At 44.5% G+C, this 19,695-nt stretch overlaps 2 protein-coding genes across 2 annotated transcripts; both read right to left on the reverse strand.

The window, feature by feature from the left end:
* Positions 1-348: 348 nt before the first annotated feature.
* LOC308144594 (germ cell-specific gene 1-like protein) lies at positions 349-5,270 on the reverse strand (the record flags this gene model as incomplete). The annotated part of the gene is made up of 6 exons (XM_080515750.1): positions 349-1,018; positions 2,027-2,138; positions 2,700-2,858; positions 2,983-3,042; positions 4,124-4,318; positions 5,075-5,270. The coding sequence occupies 6 exons, from the start codon at positions 5,268-5,270 to the stop codon at positions 349-351; spliced, it is 1,392 nt and encodes a 463-aa protein (XP_080371876.1).
* Positions 5,271-12,808: 7,538 nt separating this feature from the next.
* LOC308144670 (uncharacterized protein) lies at positions 12,809-18,978 on the reverse strand (the record flags this gene model as incomplete). Its single annotated transcript, XM_080515850.1, has 10 exons — positions 18,893-18,978; positions 18,499-18,606; positions 17,736-17,891; positions 16,992-17,120; positions 16,402-16,522; positions 16,112-16,287; positions 14,540-15,926; positions 14,153-14,299; positions 13,601-13,765; positions 12,809-12,963 (listed from the first exon to the last, which is right to left on the reverse strand). The coding sequence occupies exons 2-10, from the start codon at positions 18,565-18,567 to the stop codon at positions 12,809-12,811; spliced, it is 2,505 nt and encodes an 834-aa protein (XP_080371976.1). The 5' UTR covers positions 18,568-18,606; positions 18,893-18,978.
* Positions 18,979-19,695: the final 717 nt, after the last annotated feature.

Consider the following 19,695-nt stretch of genomic DNA (forward strand, 5'->3'; position numbering starts at 1 on the left):
TACTGCAATACCCCAAAATAATAATGTTTAGTTCAGTTTATTGGGGTATGTGTGTGGAGCTAATAGTGGGAATCTAACTGCCAACTCTGCAGCAGCTTTTAATCTTTTTGAGTTTGCTGCTCTACCTTCACTGCTCAAAGTCTGAGGTATTATACTCTTTCCACTTTATCCTGCTGCTGTGCAAATCCAGACGACATGGTCAAATATCGACGTGACTGCCTCAAGTGTGTTCTGATATAAAACCCAACATATATACAATAAACAATGAGACCGCGGAGACCCATGAGCGTGTGAGTCCAGGTGTCGTCTCATGATGAAGTCAGTCCTGACGAGGTTTATTCAAAGTCCTCAGCAGAGCGAGTCCTCTCTCTCCTCCTGCAGAGCGTAGTCTATTTCGTCCATCTCTCGCTCGCAGTCCTCACATCCTTCAGCGCAGCAGCCCTCCACCACCACCACGTCATGGGGGTCCATCAATCTCCCCCCTCCCACCCCACCTCCACCCACTGCTCCCATTGTCCCCATTCCCCCAACGCCCATTGCCCCGACTCCAACGCCCCCCATCCCGACTCCGTTCCCCCCGATCCCGATTCCTCCAACTCCTCCCATGGCGGCCATTCCCGCCATCCCCGCCATGTTTGGAATGCCTCCGACTCCGGCTGCCCCCATCCCCATCCCGACGCCAACGGGTCCCATGCCCCCGACTCCGATTCCTCCTCCTCCGACCAGCAGGGCCCCCCCTGCGCTGCACAGCAGAGGCCCCACAGCAGGGCTCACCCCTCTGGGCCACATCGGGTCCATGAGCGCCCCCTGCTGGGCGAGCTGGATCAGCTGGCTGACTGAATAAACCCCCACCCCCCCAGCTTGAACCACCTCCTCGTACGACGGGGCGCTGGTCGCGGCTCGGGCCTCCTCCAGTCGGACCCGGGCGCGGTGCTTCATCTCGATGAGGGTCTTGGTGTAGGAGTTGAGTGTCGCCACAGCGGCCGCCATGCAGCAGCTGAACGAGAGCCACGCCATTCTGGAGGGGGGAAGACGAGAGAGGTTGAACTCGGCGTCAGAGAACCTGTAGTAGTTTTGTTTTTTAGTTCTTATCAAACCAGGAAGAGATGCAATGAAGTCGGTCTGACCAAAAGACACATTTCATTTTTTCTCTCTCTCCACAATCACCTCTGTTTTGTAATTTTGTTTGGCTAATCTAAGTAGGCATCTGAAAGTTGAGTAGAAATTTCAGATTACATTTGGAAATACTTTTATTTTAAGCATAGTTTCTAAATATCAGCATTATTTCAATCAAATTTCATTGGACATTCACATAAAAGACAATGTACTTTTTTTTTTTTTTTTAATCCTCTATTGTGCAGAGAGTAACAAAAAAAACAACAGAAACAAAAAATCTTAAATATGAAAGGACAAGGAAGGTGAACCAGATAAGAGCAGATTGAAAACGACAACTGTGGCAGGGAGGTGATTAAGCCCCTGATGTGGATCAGGTGTGCTGCCTCACCGCTCCGCCCATAAAAGACGAGCCGCCCAGACACGAGGAGTGACAGGCGGGCAGAAGAGCCTGAAAGAGGCAGTGGTGTCTGGGAGTTTGAGTTTGGTTTATTTAATAAATAAACGGTGGTGGCATGCACTACTGCTACAATAACATTCTCTCTCATTGATCAAGAGAAAAATGTCAACTAAACACTTAATTCCCATTTTCCTACCCCCTTTGTAACTTCCTTGCTTCTAAAAACCACACTACTTCCTGTTTTGCCAAAAAAGTGAAATCAAACGCTGGTGGAAAACTCTATGTGATCTCATTATTGAGTATTACAAGAGTTGTAAACATTGTAAAGCAACAATATTTCCATATTTTAACATGTTTTTCCACCAAAATAAAAGCATGTTTGAACATTTCCCCCCTCTGGGAACCGACCCGGCTTTTTCAGACGTCTCCCTGCTACAAGGCACCTGATGTGAACGAGTGCGGGATCAAATACTGCAACAACTCTTGGTTTTATGCGGGACAAACAAAACTTACGCAAAAGACCAGCCGTAGTCCCACGTCTGAGGTCTCCAGTCTTTTGGTCCGATGCTCACAGTCATCTGAAACACTGTGGTGTACATCATGTGAGCGACCATCCCCATCATACCTGCGAGAAGAAACAAAGCACAGCTTCAGAAACACAAGAGGGACTGAAAATGAATGTTGTAATATTTGAAAAAGAAATACTGAAAAAACATGTGAGAAGAAAAAAGAAAGATAGGAATGAGTCATTAAGGCCTTAACAAGCTAATTACACACACACTTCCAACTCTGCAGTTAGAAAAAAACACTTCAACAGATGCCGCTATAATAAACCAACCCTTCACCAGAATAAAGTCTGGGATCTGTGGTATCTTCAAACAGGGAAATAATTAAACCTTTAAAGTTTCATTAAAAATATCAACTCAGTTTTTTATAAGAAGATATTTCTTATTTCTTATTTTCTTATTTAACGATCAATATTTTCAGTAGCTTGGTTAAAACAGGAATATAAATATTCTTTGTTCTGGGCTGCAACCTCATTGAATCCGACACGTGACTATCTTGGAAGATGAAGTTTTCTTGTTGCAGTGATCTGACTGAAATGGACAAACGTCTATTTGCCCCGGCTCCACTGCACTGCAGAGTGTGTTTCGTTTTCCCCCAACGAGCAGAAAGTTTAGAACACCTGAGAGGACGGTGCACATGGCGGCGAAGGCGTTGATCTTGAGCGCGTTCATTTCCCGCTTGGCGCAGAGACACAGCACCTCCACGCACATGAGCAGGAAGCCCATGGCCAGCAGCCCGATGTACATGAACTCGCTGATGACGGAGAGCCACAGCACACCTGCAGGCGGGAAGGTTCAGGACATTCGATCCGTTCAGAGGCCTTCCGTGAAAAACATGCCTTCGGGACGTGGGAGTGGAAATATTTACTGGTTTGTGGAGTGAAGCTTTGGTGTTGCACCAACCTTGGGTCTCTCCCGGCGTCAGCTCGATGAAGCTGCGGCACTTTTCCTCTTGATCTTCGCCTGTGGATGAAACGATCCCGGCAAAGGAAAAGCAAAAACGATCACACTCCTGAGGCCACAGGGAGCTGAGACGCTTAATCTTTGAACTGTATCATCTGTCCACCTTTTTTTAGGAGGATCAGAAAATCGATCTGCCGCAAACTCATAGTCGGTATAAATCCTGGAAAACCTCATGGAAAGAGTCGCTTTAAGCTCAGTGGCTCGTCCTCCAGAGCGGGAAGGAATTTCAATTCACCAAGCAATCTCACTCACAATGTGTTACGATACAATCCACTGATTACTTGTTACGTTTGCAGGCTGTTTAATCACAGTGCAAGCCTCAGGATGTGCGTGCCACTTTACTCTTTTACCTGGATTTGACCAGTAAAAACATTAAATCACAACCAGGGGGGAAAACAGCACAGAACAGGTTCCCGTGTTTCTGCCTCATCCACCATGTTCAGCCTCTTCACGTTTGGTGCGCCTTCAATTCAACGTTAATCAAATTTAGCTGCTAATTTTACAACAATAACATTTATGTTTGTTCAGAAATCAGAGTAATTTCTGCCTCGTCTTTACAGAAAGTTTCTTTAAATATGTTGCTGGCACTATATTCAAAATATCAAATACAAATTTTGGATTAAACTACATTTCAAGCTGTGACCTTGTTTTAACTTCTGCCCTTCCGTTGTTTTTCCAAATGAGCAATTAACGTTAAACATTAGTGGAAAATAAACCTGTCTGCTCGTGTTATTTGATTAATTCAACATGAAATCACAAAACAGACGAATAAATAAATGAGAACATTAAATCATCATGTAAGGTCCATTTTTCAACTACATTGCTTTGAAGAAGTCGGCAATTTCCTACTTTTTCAGGTATAAATCTGAGAATGTTGGTTTGAATTTGCTGAAGTTTTCCATTTCCATTGTAAACATATTTATTTATGAAAACGTGTGAAATATTTTTCTAATAAAGTGAAATTTTCCGCTTTTGCTGTGTTTATTTTTTAATAACGACATACGAAATGCTATAAAACATGCTGATTATTCTGATTATTCAGACCATTCAGGGTCGTGATGAATAAAAGACAATGTGTCACCTTCGTTGTGTTTCTCACAGGAGAGCCAGAAGCCGGTGTGGAAGTATCTCAGCATGTACTTGTCCTCGCCCGTCTCCCAGATGTACTGGACGGCGTTGGCCAGCTGCTTCCTCTTGATCCTGGCCAGCTCCTCCTTCTGCTGTGGAGACAGGGTCACGTTGGGGGTGGGGTTCCTGGGGTCAGGGGTCGGGGCCTCTGGATGAAGGAGAAGTGATGGAGATGATGCAAAAAAACAGAAAATCCCACGTTTCAGTACATGAATCAATAGAATTTGCTTCTATTCTATTCTATTTTATAAGACTCCACCTGAGAAAAGTGTTCATATCGTAGCGATAAAGAGAATTAAGCGAATCAGAGTTTGAATAAATCCTGAAAGGAGTTTCTTCCGGGTCACAGCAGAAATTTAATTCATTTCTCAAACATAGTTTCTATGGATTTCCATGTAGTAAGAAAATGGACTGTTCTATAATAACTATGGGTTTAACACTAAAACAATGGATATGGCTAAAGGATTGAGCTAATGCTGGGACACAAGCAGTAAAGCAGGAATTACGTGAATCTTTGTCAGTCATGGTCAAAATACTGCAATGAAATAAAAATACTACATGAAATAATATATATGTTTTTACTTTAAAGTTTACTTAAAGTTTTACTTTAAAGCTGTCAACCACCTTCATAACAAAGCAAGTCACAATAGTGACAATTATAATCACATTTACACTCAAAGCTCTAAGAGATTAACCGGAAACTAAAATATCGGTGAAGTTGCATCGTAGCGATTTTTTTTTCCTGATATACCATGTTCATAAGCTACATCTAAAGAAGTGACTGATATATTCTCTCCGACAGCATATTTAACTAAAACAATACACACTCTATGTTTGAAAGAATGTAATTTACATCTAAAATGCCGAGGTTGACCTTTGCTTTGCTGGTGCTTCCTGTCCTCACCTGTGGTGTACGGCTGGCTGTTGTTCTGCCCGCAGTTTTTCATCTTGACCGGCGAGAGGCAGAGCGGCTTCACCACCTTGTGCGTCCCCTCGCACCAGTAGGAGGTGCAGAAGGCTGAGACGGACAGCGTGAGGGCCAGGGAGGTGAGGCCCAGCGACAGCAGCGAGCGGTTACGTCTGGACATTTTCTCCAGCATGGCGGCGGCCGGAGGAGGCCAGTGGCGGCCCCCGGCTTGGAGAGCGACCCTCGTTCGAAGATGGCCGCAAGAGCCTGCGGGGGGGGGGGGGGGCTTCTGGCGACTCGGTGGAAGAGGAGGATCAGCCGAGCGAAGGGCTCTCCGTGACGCCGCGGCGGGCGACTCGTGAGCGAGTTGCTGAGCGGCTGCGATGGAGATTGATTCACGGAGGATGACGCGAACGGGGGGGAGAAAGCGAGGAGAGGGGATTAGGATTGTTTGAGAAGTGGAGCAAAGGTCGAAAGAGGAAGAACGGTGGATGAGGTCGGAGGGGGAGGAAGATGTCGCGTCGCAATTTAGTGACCGCTCGCGAGAAAGCGAGAGCTTTCACTGGTCACATTAGCCCACGTCTCCTCCGTCGTCCACACTCAGGTGTCATCCCGGCGTCGATTCTTCCCTCTGAGACGGTGATGAACGCCTCTCGCTTGTCGTGCAGATCGAGCGACTAATCGTCTGCAGTCTTGGAGCACATCCCCTCCTTCAACCTGTTCCCATCAGCCCCCAGGGCCGGACTGAGCTGGACGAGGACTGATTACAGGCCCACCTCTGGGCCCGGTAATCAGTGTTAATCTTGCAGGGTTACTTGGATGAGATTAATTCCCAGCGAGTCTCGCGCTGTGTCCGTCTGCGTGGCCACCGTGAGAGATGGGAAAAGCAGAACACAGAGGTGAACATCTGGATCAGGAGAGAAAGAGCTGGAGTATATTTATATGTTTAAGTGATATGTGCTGCTTTTTATTTGTGCCAAAAACACAACATGACACGACGTGACAGTCATACCGAGCATGATTTCGGCTCATCATATCAATAATAGACATTCAATTCATTCATTGATTCAATTTTGTCATTTTCATGAAAGGGAAAAAAAAAGAAAAAAATTATTATTATACAACAGTACAGCCTAAAATATCAGATAAACACCTGCATGACTGGAAGGGATTTCTTATATTAGCTGCTCCTTACTTGAGAATAATGAAAATTTAAATAAAAACAATGTGGCAATGACGTGACGTGGCGTGACGTGGCGTGACGTGGCGTGGCGTGGCGTGGCGTGACGTGACGTGACGTGACGTGACGTGGCGTGGCGTGGCGTGGCGTGGCGTGGCGTGGCGTGGCGTGACGTGGCGTGACGTGACGAGGTGTGGCGTGGCGTGGCGTGGCGTGACGTGACGTGACGTGACGTGGCGTGGCGTGGCGTGACGTGACGTGACGTGACGTGACGTGACGTGACGTGGCGTGGCGTGGCGTGGCGTGGCGTGGCGTGGCGTGGCGTGGCGTGACGTGGCGTGACGTGGCGTGACGTGACGTGGCGTGACGAGGCGTGGCGTGGCGTGGCGTGACGTGACGTGACGTGACGTGGCGTGGCGTGGCGTGACGTGACGTGACGTGACGTGACGTGACGTGACGTGACGTGACGTGGCGTGGCGTGGCGTGGCGTGGCGTGACGTGGCGTGGCGTGACGTGGCGTGACGTGACGTGGCGTGACGAGGTGTGGCGTGGCGTGGCGTGGCGTGACGTGGCGTGACGTGGCGTGACGTGACGTGGCTATGCACTATGATATTGCAACGCACAACTCGTAACATAATACAGAACATAACATGACATGAACTGATGCACAACATCCCCCTTTCAGTCATGGCAGTGCCACACACCAAGTTGCGATGTAACGAAATGTAATGTAACAAATTACTAAACAACATAAGTTTGAGTATCACAACATGACGTGATAGATGCAACTTATAATGCAACGTGTCATATAACAGACCAAATGATATTAGATGACACAAAACATAAAGTGACATCATTTGACACATACAATAGTTTAAAACTAGAAGAGGATAATGTAATCAACAAATAACCTAAATAAAAACTACCTCACAGACAAGATAACGTAAAAACACACAGCATAAGGGAATGCACAGTAGAAGAGTGTAACGTGCGCCACAATGTGCACGCCAACCAGGAAAGTAATCTTTCTCTTTCCTCGTTTTTCGTTGTAAAACATTTTGACATCATTACACCCAGATCGTTTATCTCGCCCTCCGCTCTAAGCCTCTGTAATCGTATCAGAAGAAATCAAACGCTCAAATTAGGTTGCAAGATGCTGCAGCTTCATCTGACCCACATCTGCTCTGCAGGCACGGGAAAGGTCTTTGTTTGTGGCCACAAAAAAACACCCTGTAGCCGGAAAAGCTGTGTGTTATTGTTTTTTTTTTAAAAGACAGAATAAACTGCCTGAAAAAAATTAAAGCTCAACAAACTAGGGCTAAAAGAAATTGTTTATTTACTCTTTTCTATGATGCAATTGGTTTCTTTATATTCAAATGACTGAAAATGTTAAAAACATTTTTTTCCTTATTCAAATATTTTCGTTTTGTCAAAAACTAGTTTTCATCAGAACACTTACAGATCAGTTCCTCACAATAACAAATACATAAATCGTCTGTTACTTCTGCCACATATTTTGGAGAACTGAACCTTTTCTCTGTTTTGTGGGTCGGAAATTTTCAAACGAATTCTGAAAGTTTAAAATGCATTAACTCGGTTGGTTCTTTACATTTTCGACCACACGACTTCTCATGTCCAGACTGAGCAGACCGAAGGTTTTACTTTAATCATCCCGTGGTTAGAGTCTAATCCCTTAAATACACTGATTCTGCTTGACTTATTGTTGCTGCACATGTGTGCATGTATGGTTTCCCCACAACTCTGTGACAAAACCAATGCAGGATACACTCTTCCCAGTTGTTAACCGTAGTTTGACGTTTGACAAGAGTTTAGTCGAAATATGTACAATTTATTGTGCAAGCCGGAGATCTGCTTTACAGTTTTCCCTGTGTGACCCCCACAGCTTCATCCCATTATGACACGCAGAAATCTTTCCCTCATGCATGTGATTGGTAAATCCATCCGCTGCTGTTCACGCTCAACTTGTGATCAGCTTACACACACACACACACACACACACACACACACACACACACACACACACACACACAACAGATACTGTATATAAAAAAAACAACCCCAAAAGCAAGTCCACTCACCATCTTCTCGACCTCGAATGGCTTCCTGTCGCCCTCACCTCTCTCCTCCTGCTCACACCGTTTCCTTCACCTTTCCCTCTGCGCTCCACTCGTCACTCCCTCCACCGTCTTGGGTGAGTTTCCATCAGAAACCCACCCAGATTTCCCTCTAATCCTCCCAAGTCCATCTGTTACTTTCCCTCCCCTTTGCTCCCTATACTGTGTCAGCCCCTCCACCCCCCCCCCCCCCCCCCCCCCCGGCTCGTCTTCGTCATCTCTTCCCTCCCCTTCTCACTCGTAACCTCCCCGACCTCTCCTCCCTATACTGATTAATTTGACAGCATGCTATAGAGCAGCTTGTGGGGGTTGAGATGAGGCATGATAGCGTTGCAATCTCACGGTACGCGCTGTTCCTTAAACTTTGACCCGCATTAACACTAAACGGTGCAGCTGGATGTACAGAAGCCGCGTTTAATGACGGGAAAGATTCCCGCTGGGATCCGTGATTGGAAAAAAACGACTGAAACCGGAGCGTCGCAACTGTTGATCTTCAGGAGTGGCCTTCTTTTCTTTTTCCGCGCATGACAAGTTTCATTGTTGATTAAATATCACCTTCATTGAAAGAAAAAAGAAAAAGAAAGGGAATGAGAATAAACACATTTGGTTGAACCTAAATGCTAATTGTACCTCCACATAACTCATATAGGCGAAGGTTCAGACGGATGCGTGAGCTTTTGCACGTTTCTTTTTGGTCATTTTAGATTTCTGTTGCAGTTTGCAAGTTCATGCTGTTCCAATAAATCTAAAAATCTGCAGTAAACATCATGCGAATGAACTTACTTTAGAGAAAATGAAGCATGTTTCTCAAAGGTTCTTATGAAATTTTGCAAAAAACTTAATGTTTTTGTGGAACAAAAACACATCATTATTGAAGTCCACTTTTTAACTAGTTTCTTTTTACTTTTATTCTACTTTATTTATCTGTTCAAATGGGGGAAAAAATTAACTGATTCAACCGTTCAGAGGTTGAAAATAAAATCAGAATACAGATTGCATCACTGTAAAAAATACACTGAAAATAAAGCATTTGTATTAAAACAAATGAGACCAACGTAAGATTCACAGTGGCCATCATCTCATGGTAAACATCTCAGTTCTGTATAAAATAACGGTGGAAATAATGAAATTGTATAAATTAATACAAAATTCACTGCAAAAATCCCAATAAACAGCAACAAGCTGTAAAACATTTGGTGAGAATATTGACGTTCTACAGTAATATGAATATTAAAACATATGACTGTAAAACAATCACAGTGAAGATAATTGAATTGGTTAGGACTCATAATAGATATTAGACCATTGTAAAAAAAAAAAAATCAGAGTATTTTAAGCATTTATAATAAAGATTATACATACACATTGTAAAGAAATCACAGTCAACGTGACACTGCATGAGTTTGACGATTTCCCTATTGAAATATAAAAACAGCCAAGAAATCATCACGGTCTTTATTGAAAAGCCTTCTTTGTGAGTTTTTACTGCATTTCTTGACACACAGTCCCCGAGTGCTTCCATTTACAGCCACTCTGCTTCATTTCAACATCTCCTCACCAAACAAACCGCTCTTCCCCTCTTGGCCTCAAAAGCTGCATCATCACTTCCAACACTTCATCAGATGCATCTCCTCTGATGAGAGTTTTGGCAGTGAATATTACGACTCACATTGAAGTAATGATGACAGGCTGAGTAATAAGCGACACTTAAATCCTCATTGGAGGAAAAAAAAAATAATTCAACTTTTGATTCAGTGCAGGCTGACGAAGGTTTAATCAGTCAAATGTTGTGTGATGGGCAGGAAGGACGCACTTCAACCGGTGACTATTCTGCAAGTACTTGGCCATTAAAAGGAAGTCCATTGGTTTTCGGGGTTCGGATGATATATAATCTGATTACTGGTGTCAAAAAAGGCAACGCAAAGACTCAAACTGACCATCGTGTCCTAAAGTTACACAATCTGACTGGCTGTCAAATTCCCAATCCAGCCCATCTTCTGTTTTTAGACACTAAGCCCCTCGTTCCATGAATGAAGAGGCTCAGATCCGGCTCAGCCGCCCACATTTCCTGCTCTTCTCCACAAATTTACTAATGGCCTCACGTGGCTCCACTCAACTAAAGCCTCGAAATTAAGAGACCAATGAAGCAATTCAACACTTTTTTTTTTTTTAAATACTGTGAAAACATGTGTTTGATCCAGAAAATCAAAGAACAAAGTATGATGATGGTTAAATATATTGTAATTGGAAATGTAGCAAGTACAGAAAAGTAAGTTTGACTTAACCTCACTGAACAAAGTTCTGTTCTTAAACTATGATATACATTTTAAAAATGGGTTCATTCATATACTTGTAATACGTCTACTCACGATTTTCTGTTGCCCCTCTTTTAAAATCATTCTTCTTTTAGCCACATCTGATTTTATACATTTTGTGAAACATTTTGTTAAAAAAAAGATAGAAATGCCATAATTTAAATAATCAATCACACAAGTTATTTTTTTTAATTCATTTTCATTATCAGAAGAATTGTCTTTATTATATTCTTACCAGTTCTTTTATTGTTATCAATTTATTTGGAATAGTTAGACTAGATGTTAGGCCTGAATTGGTTTTGGTATTGAAAATGAAAAAAAAAGCTAATTTTGGCACAAAAAAATAAAAAAATTAAATAAAGGACAATGACGTGTTCGATTTCTTGTGTTATTTTATTTTTCAAATGTACTGTATACTGCCACAGTTTACAACACAACTTCAAATTTAAATACACAGTCAAATAAACCCATTTCATACAAAATTAAATCTGAAAAATAATAATCAAGTCATACGTACTAGTCTTCATTCTGATCCCTCTTCAGTGTAGCCAAACAGTTGAATGTCGATTTCCCCCGCCGACATTCACATTTAGGACACGACCGGGCCAGAACAACACAAATAACGCTAATAATTCAAAACTATGTGACCTCGTCCTCCGGCTGGCTTTGACTCTCCGTAAATCAAGGTTTAACACCACTCCTGTGCTACGTCTTGAAAAGGTGCAGCTTTTTTATGTATCTTTCATACGCGTGTGAATGTGAAAGTTTCACTGGTCGCTCACACACCAAATACAGGAGGCAGACACACGCTCACGAGAGAGAATGAAGCACTCAGACAGCATGCACGTGACAGAACGTGGCTTCAGCTTCGCTACGCCACAGTCGTACGATAACACTTCGCGTTTTCACCGGTGGCGTACAGAGAAGACGCGTTGAATTCATCCATGAATCCAGTATGAGCACAGACGGGAAGAATAAAGCCACTATTTGTTGCCATAAGCCAGCATCTGAATGTCCGGTTGCATTTTGCGTCACGTCTGACCGACGGCCCGATCATGACACTAACGAGAGTTCACCTGAAAGTGCCTCGGAAGCGAGGACTCGGCTGTTATAAATATTCAAGCAATAGATTCATGGATAAATAGATCAATAAATAGCTACTTGTGATTGCAACACTCTGATATACAGTATATTTCCAGGTTTTTTTTTCTGTAGTTACTTCCACTATTTACATCGGCACAATATATACTGAGAAGGGTCTCAAGGTGTGTCACACACACACACACACACACACACACACACACACACACACACACACACACACACACACACACACACACACACACTCACACACACACACTGAATGAAAAGTTTGTCTTACACGTCCCCGTCACATCATCATACAACACTCAAATACAGTAAATCTTTTCCACACAAACGGTACAATTGCTCTTTTTCTTGGATTTGTGCACGAAAGTCAAATATCAAAAAAACTCCCAAATCAAAGTGGACAGTTTTGAAAATATCGAATGTGTTTCCGTTTCTATATTGAACCGTTTAGGTTTTGTTTATTGGGTTAATAGGCGGGCGCAAACTAAAGGGCGAGATTAAAGAATCACCAAAAGGTTTTTGCGTATTTTTGCTCTTAAACTTGTCTGTGCATAAAAATGACTGTTCTAATCCAATGTGGCACATTTTGAATTTTTGTCCACAGTGTTGAATATTTGGAAAATTCTCACTGATGCAAATGTTTCAAATCTGCCAAATTACAAAAGTGATCCAGAAAACCACTGGTAGCCGACCCAAGAGGGGGCTTTTGGGGTTGGAACATCATTTCTGCAAAGCACAAGAGGGCTAAAACATGCTAAACCTTCTCATATGGCGGGGTAACTATCAGATGTGTACATTTGTTTTTGAAAGCCACATTGCCTGCCGCGCTGTCAGAACAGGAAGGGATTGGTGTTTTTGCCGTCTGCCTCGCCCCGCCTCCTGCTCATGAAGTCACCCCCCCTTTCCCGACGCGCCGCTCCTGGATCCCAGAAAATGGAATCGGGAAATGAAGACTGAACCGTTCCCACTGCTGCACGCTGGGGGTTCACGTTCAGACTCCCCCCGTCAGGTCGTGGCGCTGCCTGAAGCACACCGGCCGCAGAGTGAGACACTCCCGGGGTGTGGGGTGGCAGCGGAAAGGGGAGGGGAGAGGCGGCGGCGCCGAGAGCAGAAGGAACGGCGCCATGTGGAGGTGCTGCCGTGGAACTGAAAGGATTGCAGCGCGGGGCCGACGCCTCGGCAAAAGCTCCCGGCCTTACCGTGGGGGCGGACGCCATGCCGCGAGCTTTGAGCGCGCCTGGGAAATGAGTGAGCGACAGCAGGACGGATGAAGCGAAGGAGGGAGGGAGGGAGGGAGTGAGGGAGGAGTATACAGTTTGAAATATTCCAGCAAAGAGAAAAGATGCACCAGAGCAGAGAAAGGGGTGAGAGGAGTTACACACCTGCTGGCTAATATACAGTCGTCTCTATACAGAGCAACTTCAATGCTCACACACACACGCACACACACATAAATAACATCTATACACTACAGCAAGACCATTGGGGTTGGATGGGAAGGGCAAAGTACACGATCACAATAAACCTTCCGATAAATATCTATTGGTCTCCACCCCTCCCTCCCTCCCTCCCTCCCTCCCTCCTGGTCTCCGTGCTGAAATCTCAGCTCGTCAGCACTGGAATGCGTTTGAAACACCGACATGAAGGACTTAATGTTTAATGGTCTTTGGGGTGGATCATGCATCCGGTTGAGTCACGCGTACCACAGTTAAATCCACCACGACGCCTCCGTCAAACAGGTCGACGCTCATCCCCCAACGCAGTGTTTTGCTTCCGTCCTTACCGATGGCTCGGGTCTGGGTGGCAGGCGCGGTGATGAGCGAGCGCCGTTTGGGTTCGGGGCGAGAGCAAAACAGATCGTCCAAGTCGACCAGCGACGCCCCCGCCGCCGAGCCCAGGAATGAAGCAGTCTTTCTGTACGTTTCCTCGTCCTGCACCGTCCGCTCTGCTGAAATAAAATAAAGGTCCAACTCTACTCTAAAAGGTGTTTTCTTTTGGAAGCGGGTCGAGGGAGGAAGAGAGAGCAAAGCGGAAGAGGAGGTTAATCGAGTCAGTTTTAGTAGCGGCATTGATAGAGGTGAAATGGAGAAGATGATGAAACGTGCAAAAGGGCTATTGAGGCAGAAAAACTTAAATGGTAATTAATAGAAAATGCATTGAGAATTCAGAGTCGGGAATTTCAGGCAGTTTTCAGTTGTACTTCTCGAACAAACACACATGTTTTAGTTTTTTAGATAAAAAAAAAAAAAGTCTTTTAGTGAATTACTGAAAACACACAATGATGTTTTGCCGACATGAATACTGACTGGATGACAGACATGTGAATTCGTTTTACCTGTGTTGTTGCCGTTTGTGTTACTCGGCGCGCCCCAGGGATCGCTGCTTTTAGAGGCTCCATCTCCGAAGGGATCAGCGGACGGAGAAGAGTCTGTGGGTGGAGCAGGTGCACCCCACGCATCATCTGTGCTGACTGGAGCTGGGGCTACAGCAAAAAATTAAACAACGACAAGAATATAGAGATAAAAATTATACAAACATGCGACATAACCTTCTTTTTGATATATATATGCATTCTTACAATAAAAGAGACGTAGTTATGCTCAGCTGAGAAGTTAGAAAGCAGGCTCATGGTGAACGCTGAACATACAAACAGGAAACACAACTTTTCTTTTCGAGATTTTCAAAGTTGACTTAACTCAAGCTATTTAAAGTTGTTTCTTACCTGGTGCCCCCCATGGGTCATTGTCTGTTTGGGACGCATCTCCGAATGGATCAGAATTATCCATGGGTGATGTGGCGCTTGCCCCGTTGCCCCAGGCATCTTCACCGGGAGCAGCTGGGACATCCCAAGGATCTGCGCTGCTGGCCGGTGGGGAACCGGCAGGAGCCGTCCATGCATCTTTGTTGTCCTGCGGTGAGCCCGCTGGAGGCGCGTTGAAGGGATCTGACGCATCGCCCTTCGGTGGAGTCGACGGCGCCGCGAATGGGTCGTCTTTAGGTGGTGTTGTAGGTGCAGTGAAGGGGTCGTCTCTTGTTGGCTTCGGCGGTGAAGAAAACGGATCCTCTTTAGGCGGTGAGGTCGGTGCCGTAAAAGGATCATCTTGAGGAAGTTTGGTTGGTGCAGAGAAAGGATCCTCTTTAGGCGGTGATGTAGGGGCTGCGAAGGGGTCGTCTTTCGGCAACGTCGGTTCTGCAAATGGGTCTTCTTTAGGAGGTGTTGATGCTGGTGGAGTGAAGGCAACATCTGTAGGAGCACTGAAGGGATCGTCTTTTGGGGCGTTGAAGGGATCGTCTTTTGGGGCGTTGAAGGGATCGTCTTTTGGAGCTTGGAAGGGATCGTCTTTTGGAGCATTGAAGGGATCGTCTTTTGGGGCGTTGAAGGGATCGTCTTTTGGAGCGTTGAAGGGATCGTCTTTTGGGGCGTTGAAGGGATCGTCTTTTGGGGCGTTGAAGGGATCGTCTTTTGGGGCGTTGAAGGGATCGTCTTTTGGGGCATTGAAGGGATCGTCTTTTGGAGCATTGAAGGGATCGTCTTTTGGGGCATTGAAGGGATCGTCTTTTGGAGCATTGAAGGGATCGTCTTTTGGGGCGTTGAAGGGATCGTCTTTTGGAGCGTTGAAGGGATCGTCTTTTGGAGCGTTGAAGGGATCGTCTTTTAGAGCGTTGAAGGGATCGTCTTTTGGAGCGTTGAAGGGATCGTCTTTTGGTGTATTAAATGAACCACCGTCAGAAGAACTGAATGGATCTGGCTTATCTTTTGGAGCAGTGAATGGATCCTCTCTGGGTGCATTGAAGGGATCTGAACTGTTTGTAGGGGCATTGAAAGGATCCTCTGCCTTCTTTGGTGCTGCAAATGTGTCTTCCTCCGTTTTATCTGCTGCAAATGAGTCTTTCTCCATTTTACTTGGAGCCCCCCACGCGTCGCTGCTTGCTGCAGTGTCCGTAGAGTCCGGTCCTGCCGCCGTTCCCCATGGACCCGTCGCCTCTTTGGGTTCTTTAAGGTCTGATTTATCTTCCTTCTCTGGTTGGTCTCTTCCCCAAGCAGTATCTTTACGGCCACTAGATTTCCCTGCATCTTCCCATTGTAACTCGTCATCTGTCAACTTGGCCTAGAATGGTGAAATTGCACATCGCTAAGATTTCAAGAAGTAACCATTATACAAAATTACTCTATCAATCCCATAGGGATTGCTTCTAAGTACTCTGTGAGAATTCTCATTTGTAAGTGGCATCGTATTTGATGGAACAGTATTGGTGAAGTGACTCCATTACGACCTATTTGATATACACTCACCCGTCTCTCTGTTTCTTTCTTTTCAACTTCCTGTCGAAGACGCTCTTCTTTACGTGCAGCAAACGATGCGGTCAAGTCGGCCACTGAGGGTATATTATCCAACGATGGAAGTCCCGCGGCCCCGGCAACATAGCACGGCTTGTAGCTAGGATCTTTGATAGCGTCTACAGACGAGGCTGTTTGAACAGGAAGTGAGGTCATTTTAATTGTCCTTGTGTGTACAGGAATGTCAAAATATTGAAAATTGTCAACACATCTGACATCAAGGAGTTTGAGAAAGATGAGCTCACCTGCAGCACCTTTGGAGGTCTTCTCTCTGGTTTTGACAGCAAAGTCTCTCTCCTCCTTGAGTTTTTCATCATCCTCCATGAGAACAAGGACAACCTTGGCCTTCTCTCTTACATTCCCACCCTAGAACACACACACACACATACATACATACACACACAACATTAGATTCTTACGTGGTACTAACCACCCAAGCAATATTATCAAAAAGCATGGCCTTCACTGGAAACAGAATCAAGTATTGCAGGTTTTGCATACAACACTGAATCTGAATGAGAGAACTGATTCAGCCTTCAATATTTGTACCCAGTATTAGCCGAGATCACTAATTTTATTAAAGAAGGGAAGAAAAATCTTTTTATTTTCTTTCAAAACAGGGCATTGCTTATAATTAGCTTGAAGACCAGTCTTGTGTGATCATGAAGTCTCTATTCTAACTTTTAGAAAGGTTCCTGGATGTAAAGCTTACAGGGGACCTGGAGATAGACATATGATGGCGCAAATATTCCAGTGTCTCAATGGCACACCTAATTGCACAATGTGTAGTAGAAACTAAAAACATCCATGTACATTAAGACGACACGTGTATCACCTGATCTTTGCCATCTTTTTCGATGAAGCGGTACTCCGTCAGTGCTTTAACGATGTAGATGTTGTCCTTCATTTTCAGAAGCACTCGATCATCCCCGGTCTTCAGGAGGTATTCCAGCAGCGTCAAAGACTTAGAGAGAAAAGCACATAAACATTAACTTCATAAAAACAAGTCTATAAACTTGCTCCATATCAACCTAAAAATATTTTTTTCTGTGTGAATTATTTCACCTTTACAATTTGTTTTCTTTCTAACTGTATGGATGGACCCAAAGAGCAGTGGTGGAGGAAACGAGGCAAAGCTGCTGTAACATGTATTATGACTTGTATCAAATGTCATGGTGTACTTCGAGTATACTTTTATCTCAACAAAAATCTTGTTCCATAATAGAACAAACCCAAACCGGACCCGAGTACCTGGAGAAAACCAATCGGCCTGGATTCTGCATCCATGGCCTTCTTGTAAGAGCACTGAGTGGCCCAATGCAATGTGGACTAAATCCCATCACTTGTCACATTTTTTAAGTAGTAGTAGTAGTAGTAGTAGTATTTAATGAAGAAGAAAATGTTTTACTTTTCAGGATTTAATAGCAGCAACAAGTTTCAAAAAGTTGAGATATGTCACAGGTGATTCAGGTGAATGTTACCAATAAAAAGAGAGCAGTGAGAACATTTTAGCCAGTTAGATTAACCGGTGCCGTTGCATCCTGTTTGTGTTCCACTAGACAAAGAGGTCTTTCTAAACCTTGTGGATGTGTCTCCAGTTCTTGTCGTCTTTCAGTCGTTTCCAGAGCATCGTCATGATTTCATTGCAGGCCACAACATTGTAGGTGAGGTCTGAGAGGTCAGCCATCTGAGTGCTGGATGGGCCCCATGGGTCATTGGAGGTCGCCTCTCTCACCTGCAGGAGGATGCAAAGGGAGAACAGTGAGGCCCTGAAACGAAGAGTGTGCAGAAAAGATGCTTGGATGGCAGCCTGAAGTCACAGATACCAGCTCATGAAAAAAAAAAAATCCTTTCTCCGTCCTCCACCTGGTGAAAATGGTTAGTAATCATTTTTACTGGGATGATATTATTGATAATGACTCATGAAATCGGCACTTTATTAAGGAATTCCCTGTATCTTTCCAATATAAGATGATTTAAGGTCATAATACATGAAATTCTATCTGAGGGATGTACTTGTACTTCAAAAAAATGTGACACATAATTTGCCTGTTTCAACATCAGTGTGTTTAACATCTCAACTGTATGTTTTGCGTCATCAAGAAAATGTTGTTGCTAAAACTGTCACACATTTGTGTGTATACAGTTGGGCAGGGGTCTTGGTTGCCTCTAATGTCATAAGATTAAGATAAATACTCCGAAACTCATTTGAAATGCTACCTTGAGACAAACCACCAATTACGGCAATGTTATATTCAATCATCTACGTATATAAGGTCATATGAAACAGGCAAACTGGGAGCATTACATTAACCTGAAGACCAGGATGTAGTTTTGCTTACCTTGACCTCAGCCTCAGAATAGTTCTGGACCAGGTTCTTCAGTTGCCGGCGGAGCATAGAGGACGTCATGGTGCCTGGAGAGGAGCCGGGGAATCAAACCACTGGAATCTGATTCAAACAAAGCAAGAAATTGAAAAGGCACGAACATTATTGACTCAAGTGGTGACATTTCTTCAAGTTTACCACGTATTGTTATTGAATCCATTTCTAAAGTGAAGGTTAAAAAAAAAAAGTATAGAAATGCCTTCTTTCAACAACATTGGTAGCTACAGTTAAATGTAAACCATGAATAGGCTACTCAAGTTCACGAATTTACTGAATGTACTCATACATAGTTGGCACCACCAGTACAGACCGGATATGCTCACACAAATATAACAGAACGTGCAAATACCTTATGGAAGATTGACCTGCTGTTGTATGGGTCGAGTTGTCTGTCTGTCAGGGTGCAGTGGCTGCCTCAGTTCATCCTGCTGGCCTCTCGTCCTCCTCGCTGCATTGGTTCGTGTCCGGACGTCAGAAACAAGATCCTACAACCGCATAACGATAAGAGAGGGGGAGGACTGAGACGAACGATAACGATATGGAAAAAAAACAACAACTAAAAATCAACGCTAAACATGCTCTAAGTGACATGTTTCATCCGTCGCTTCGTCGCATAATCCGACAGATTCTCACCAAGTTAGCTCGGCTAAGCTAAAGGCTAGCTAGCAACCAGCTTCGGGAGGCTGGAGTGAGAAAACGCAGGCGAAAGCCTCTTAAATAGAGGCGCAGCGTGATCCTCGTGGCACATAGCGGGAGATGGTGTGTTTACGTGCGAGCCGCGACTCTATCGGAGGACAGGCTTCGTGGTTTCAGCACCACGGACAGCGACGAAAGAGACAGCAGCCGTCAATATGGCTAACGTCCAGGCGCTGCTGTCAAAGCCAGCAAGAATCCGCATCAGATATCAGCATTAACGGTGAGAATGCTCGGTGATGCTTCACAAAGCCGCCGCCGAGCCTTCTACGAAACCTCAACCATTTATTGCACGTGTCGGGATGAGATACATACGCTTATTTAAGGGGAAAAAGATGAAGCACTAACCACTGGCAGATATTCAGGAGCCTTCGAGGACAGACGACACGACGTACGGACTTCCGCTTCCGCACCTGTTAGACCACGCCCCCCTCCAATCACTTATCAATAACATAAAAA

The sequence above is a fragment of the Blennius ocellaris genome (assembly GCF_963422515.1).
Source record: "Blennius ocellaris genome assembly, chromosome: 20".
Classification (NCBI taxonomy): domain Eukaryota; kingdom Metazoa; phylum Chordata; class Actinopteri; order Blenniiformes; family Blenniidae; genus Blennius; species Blennius ocellaris.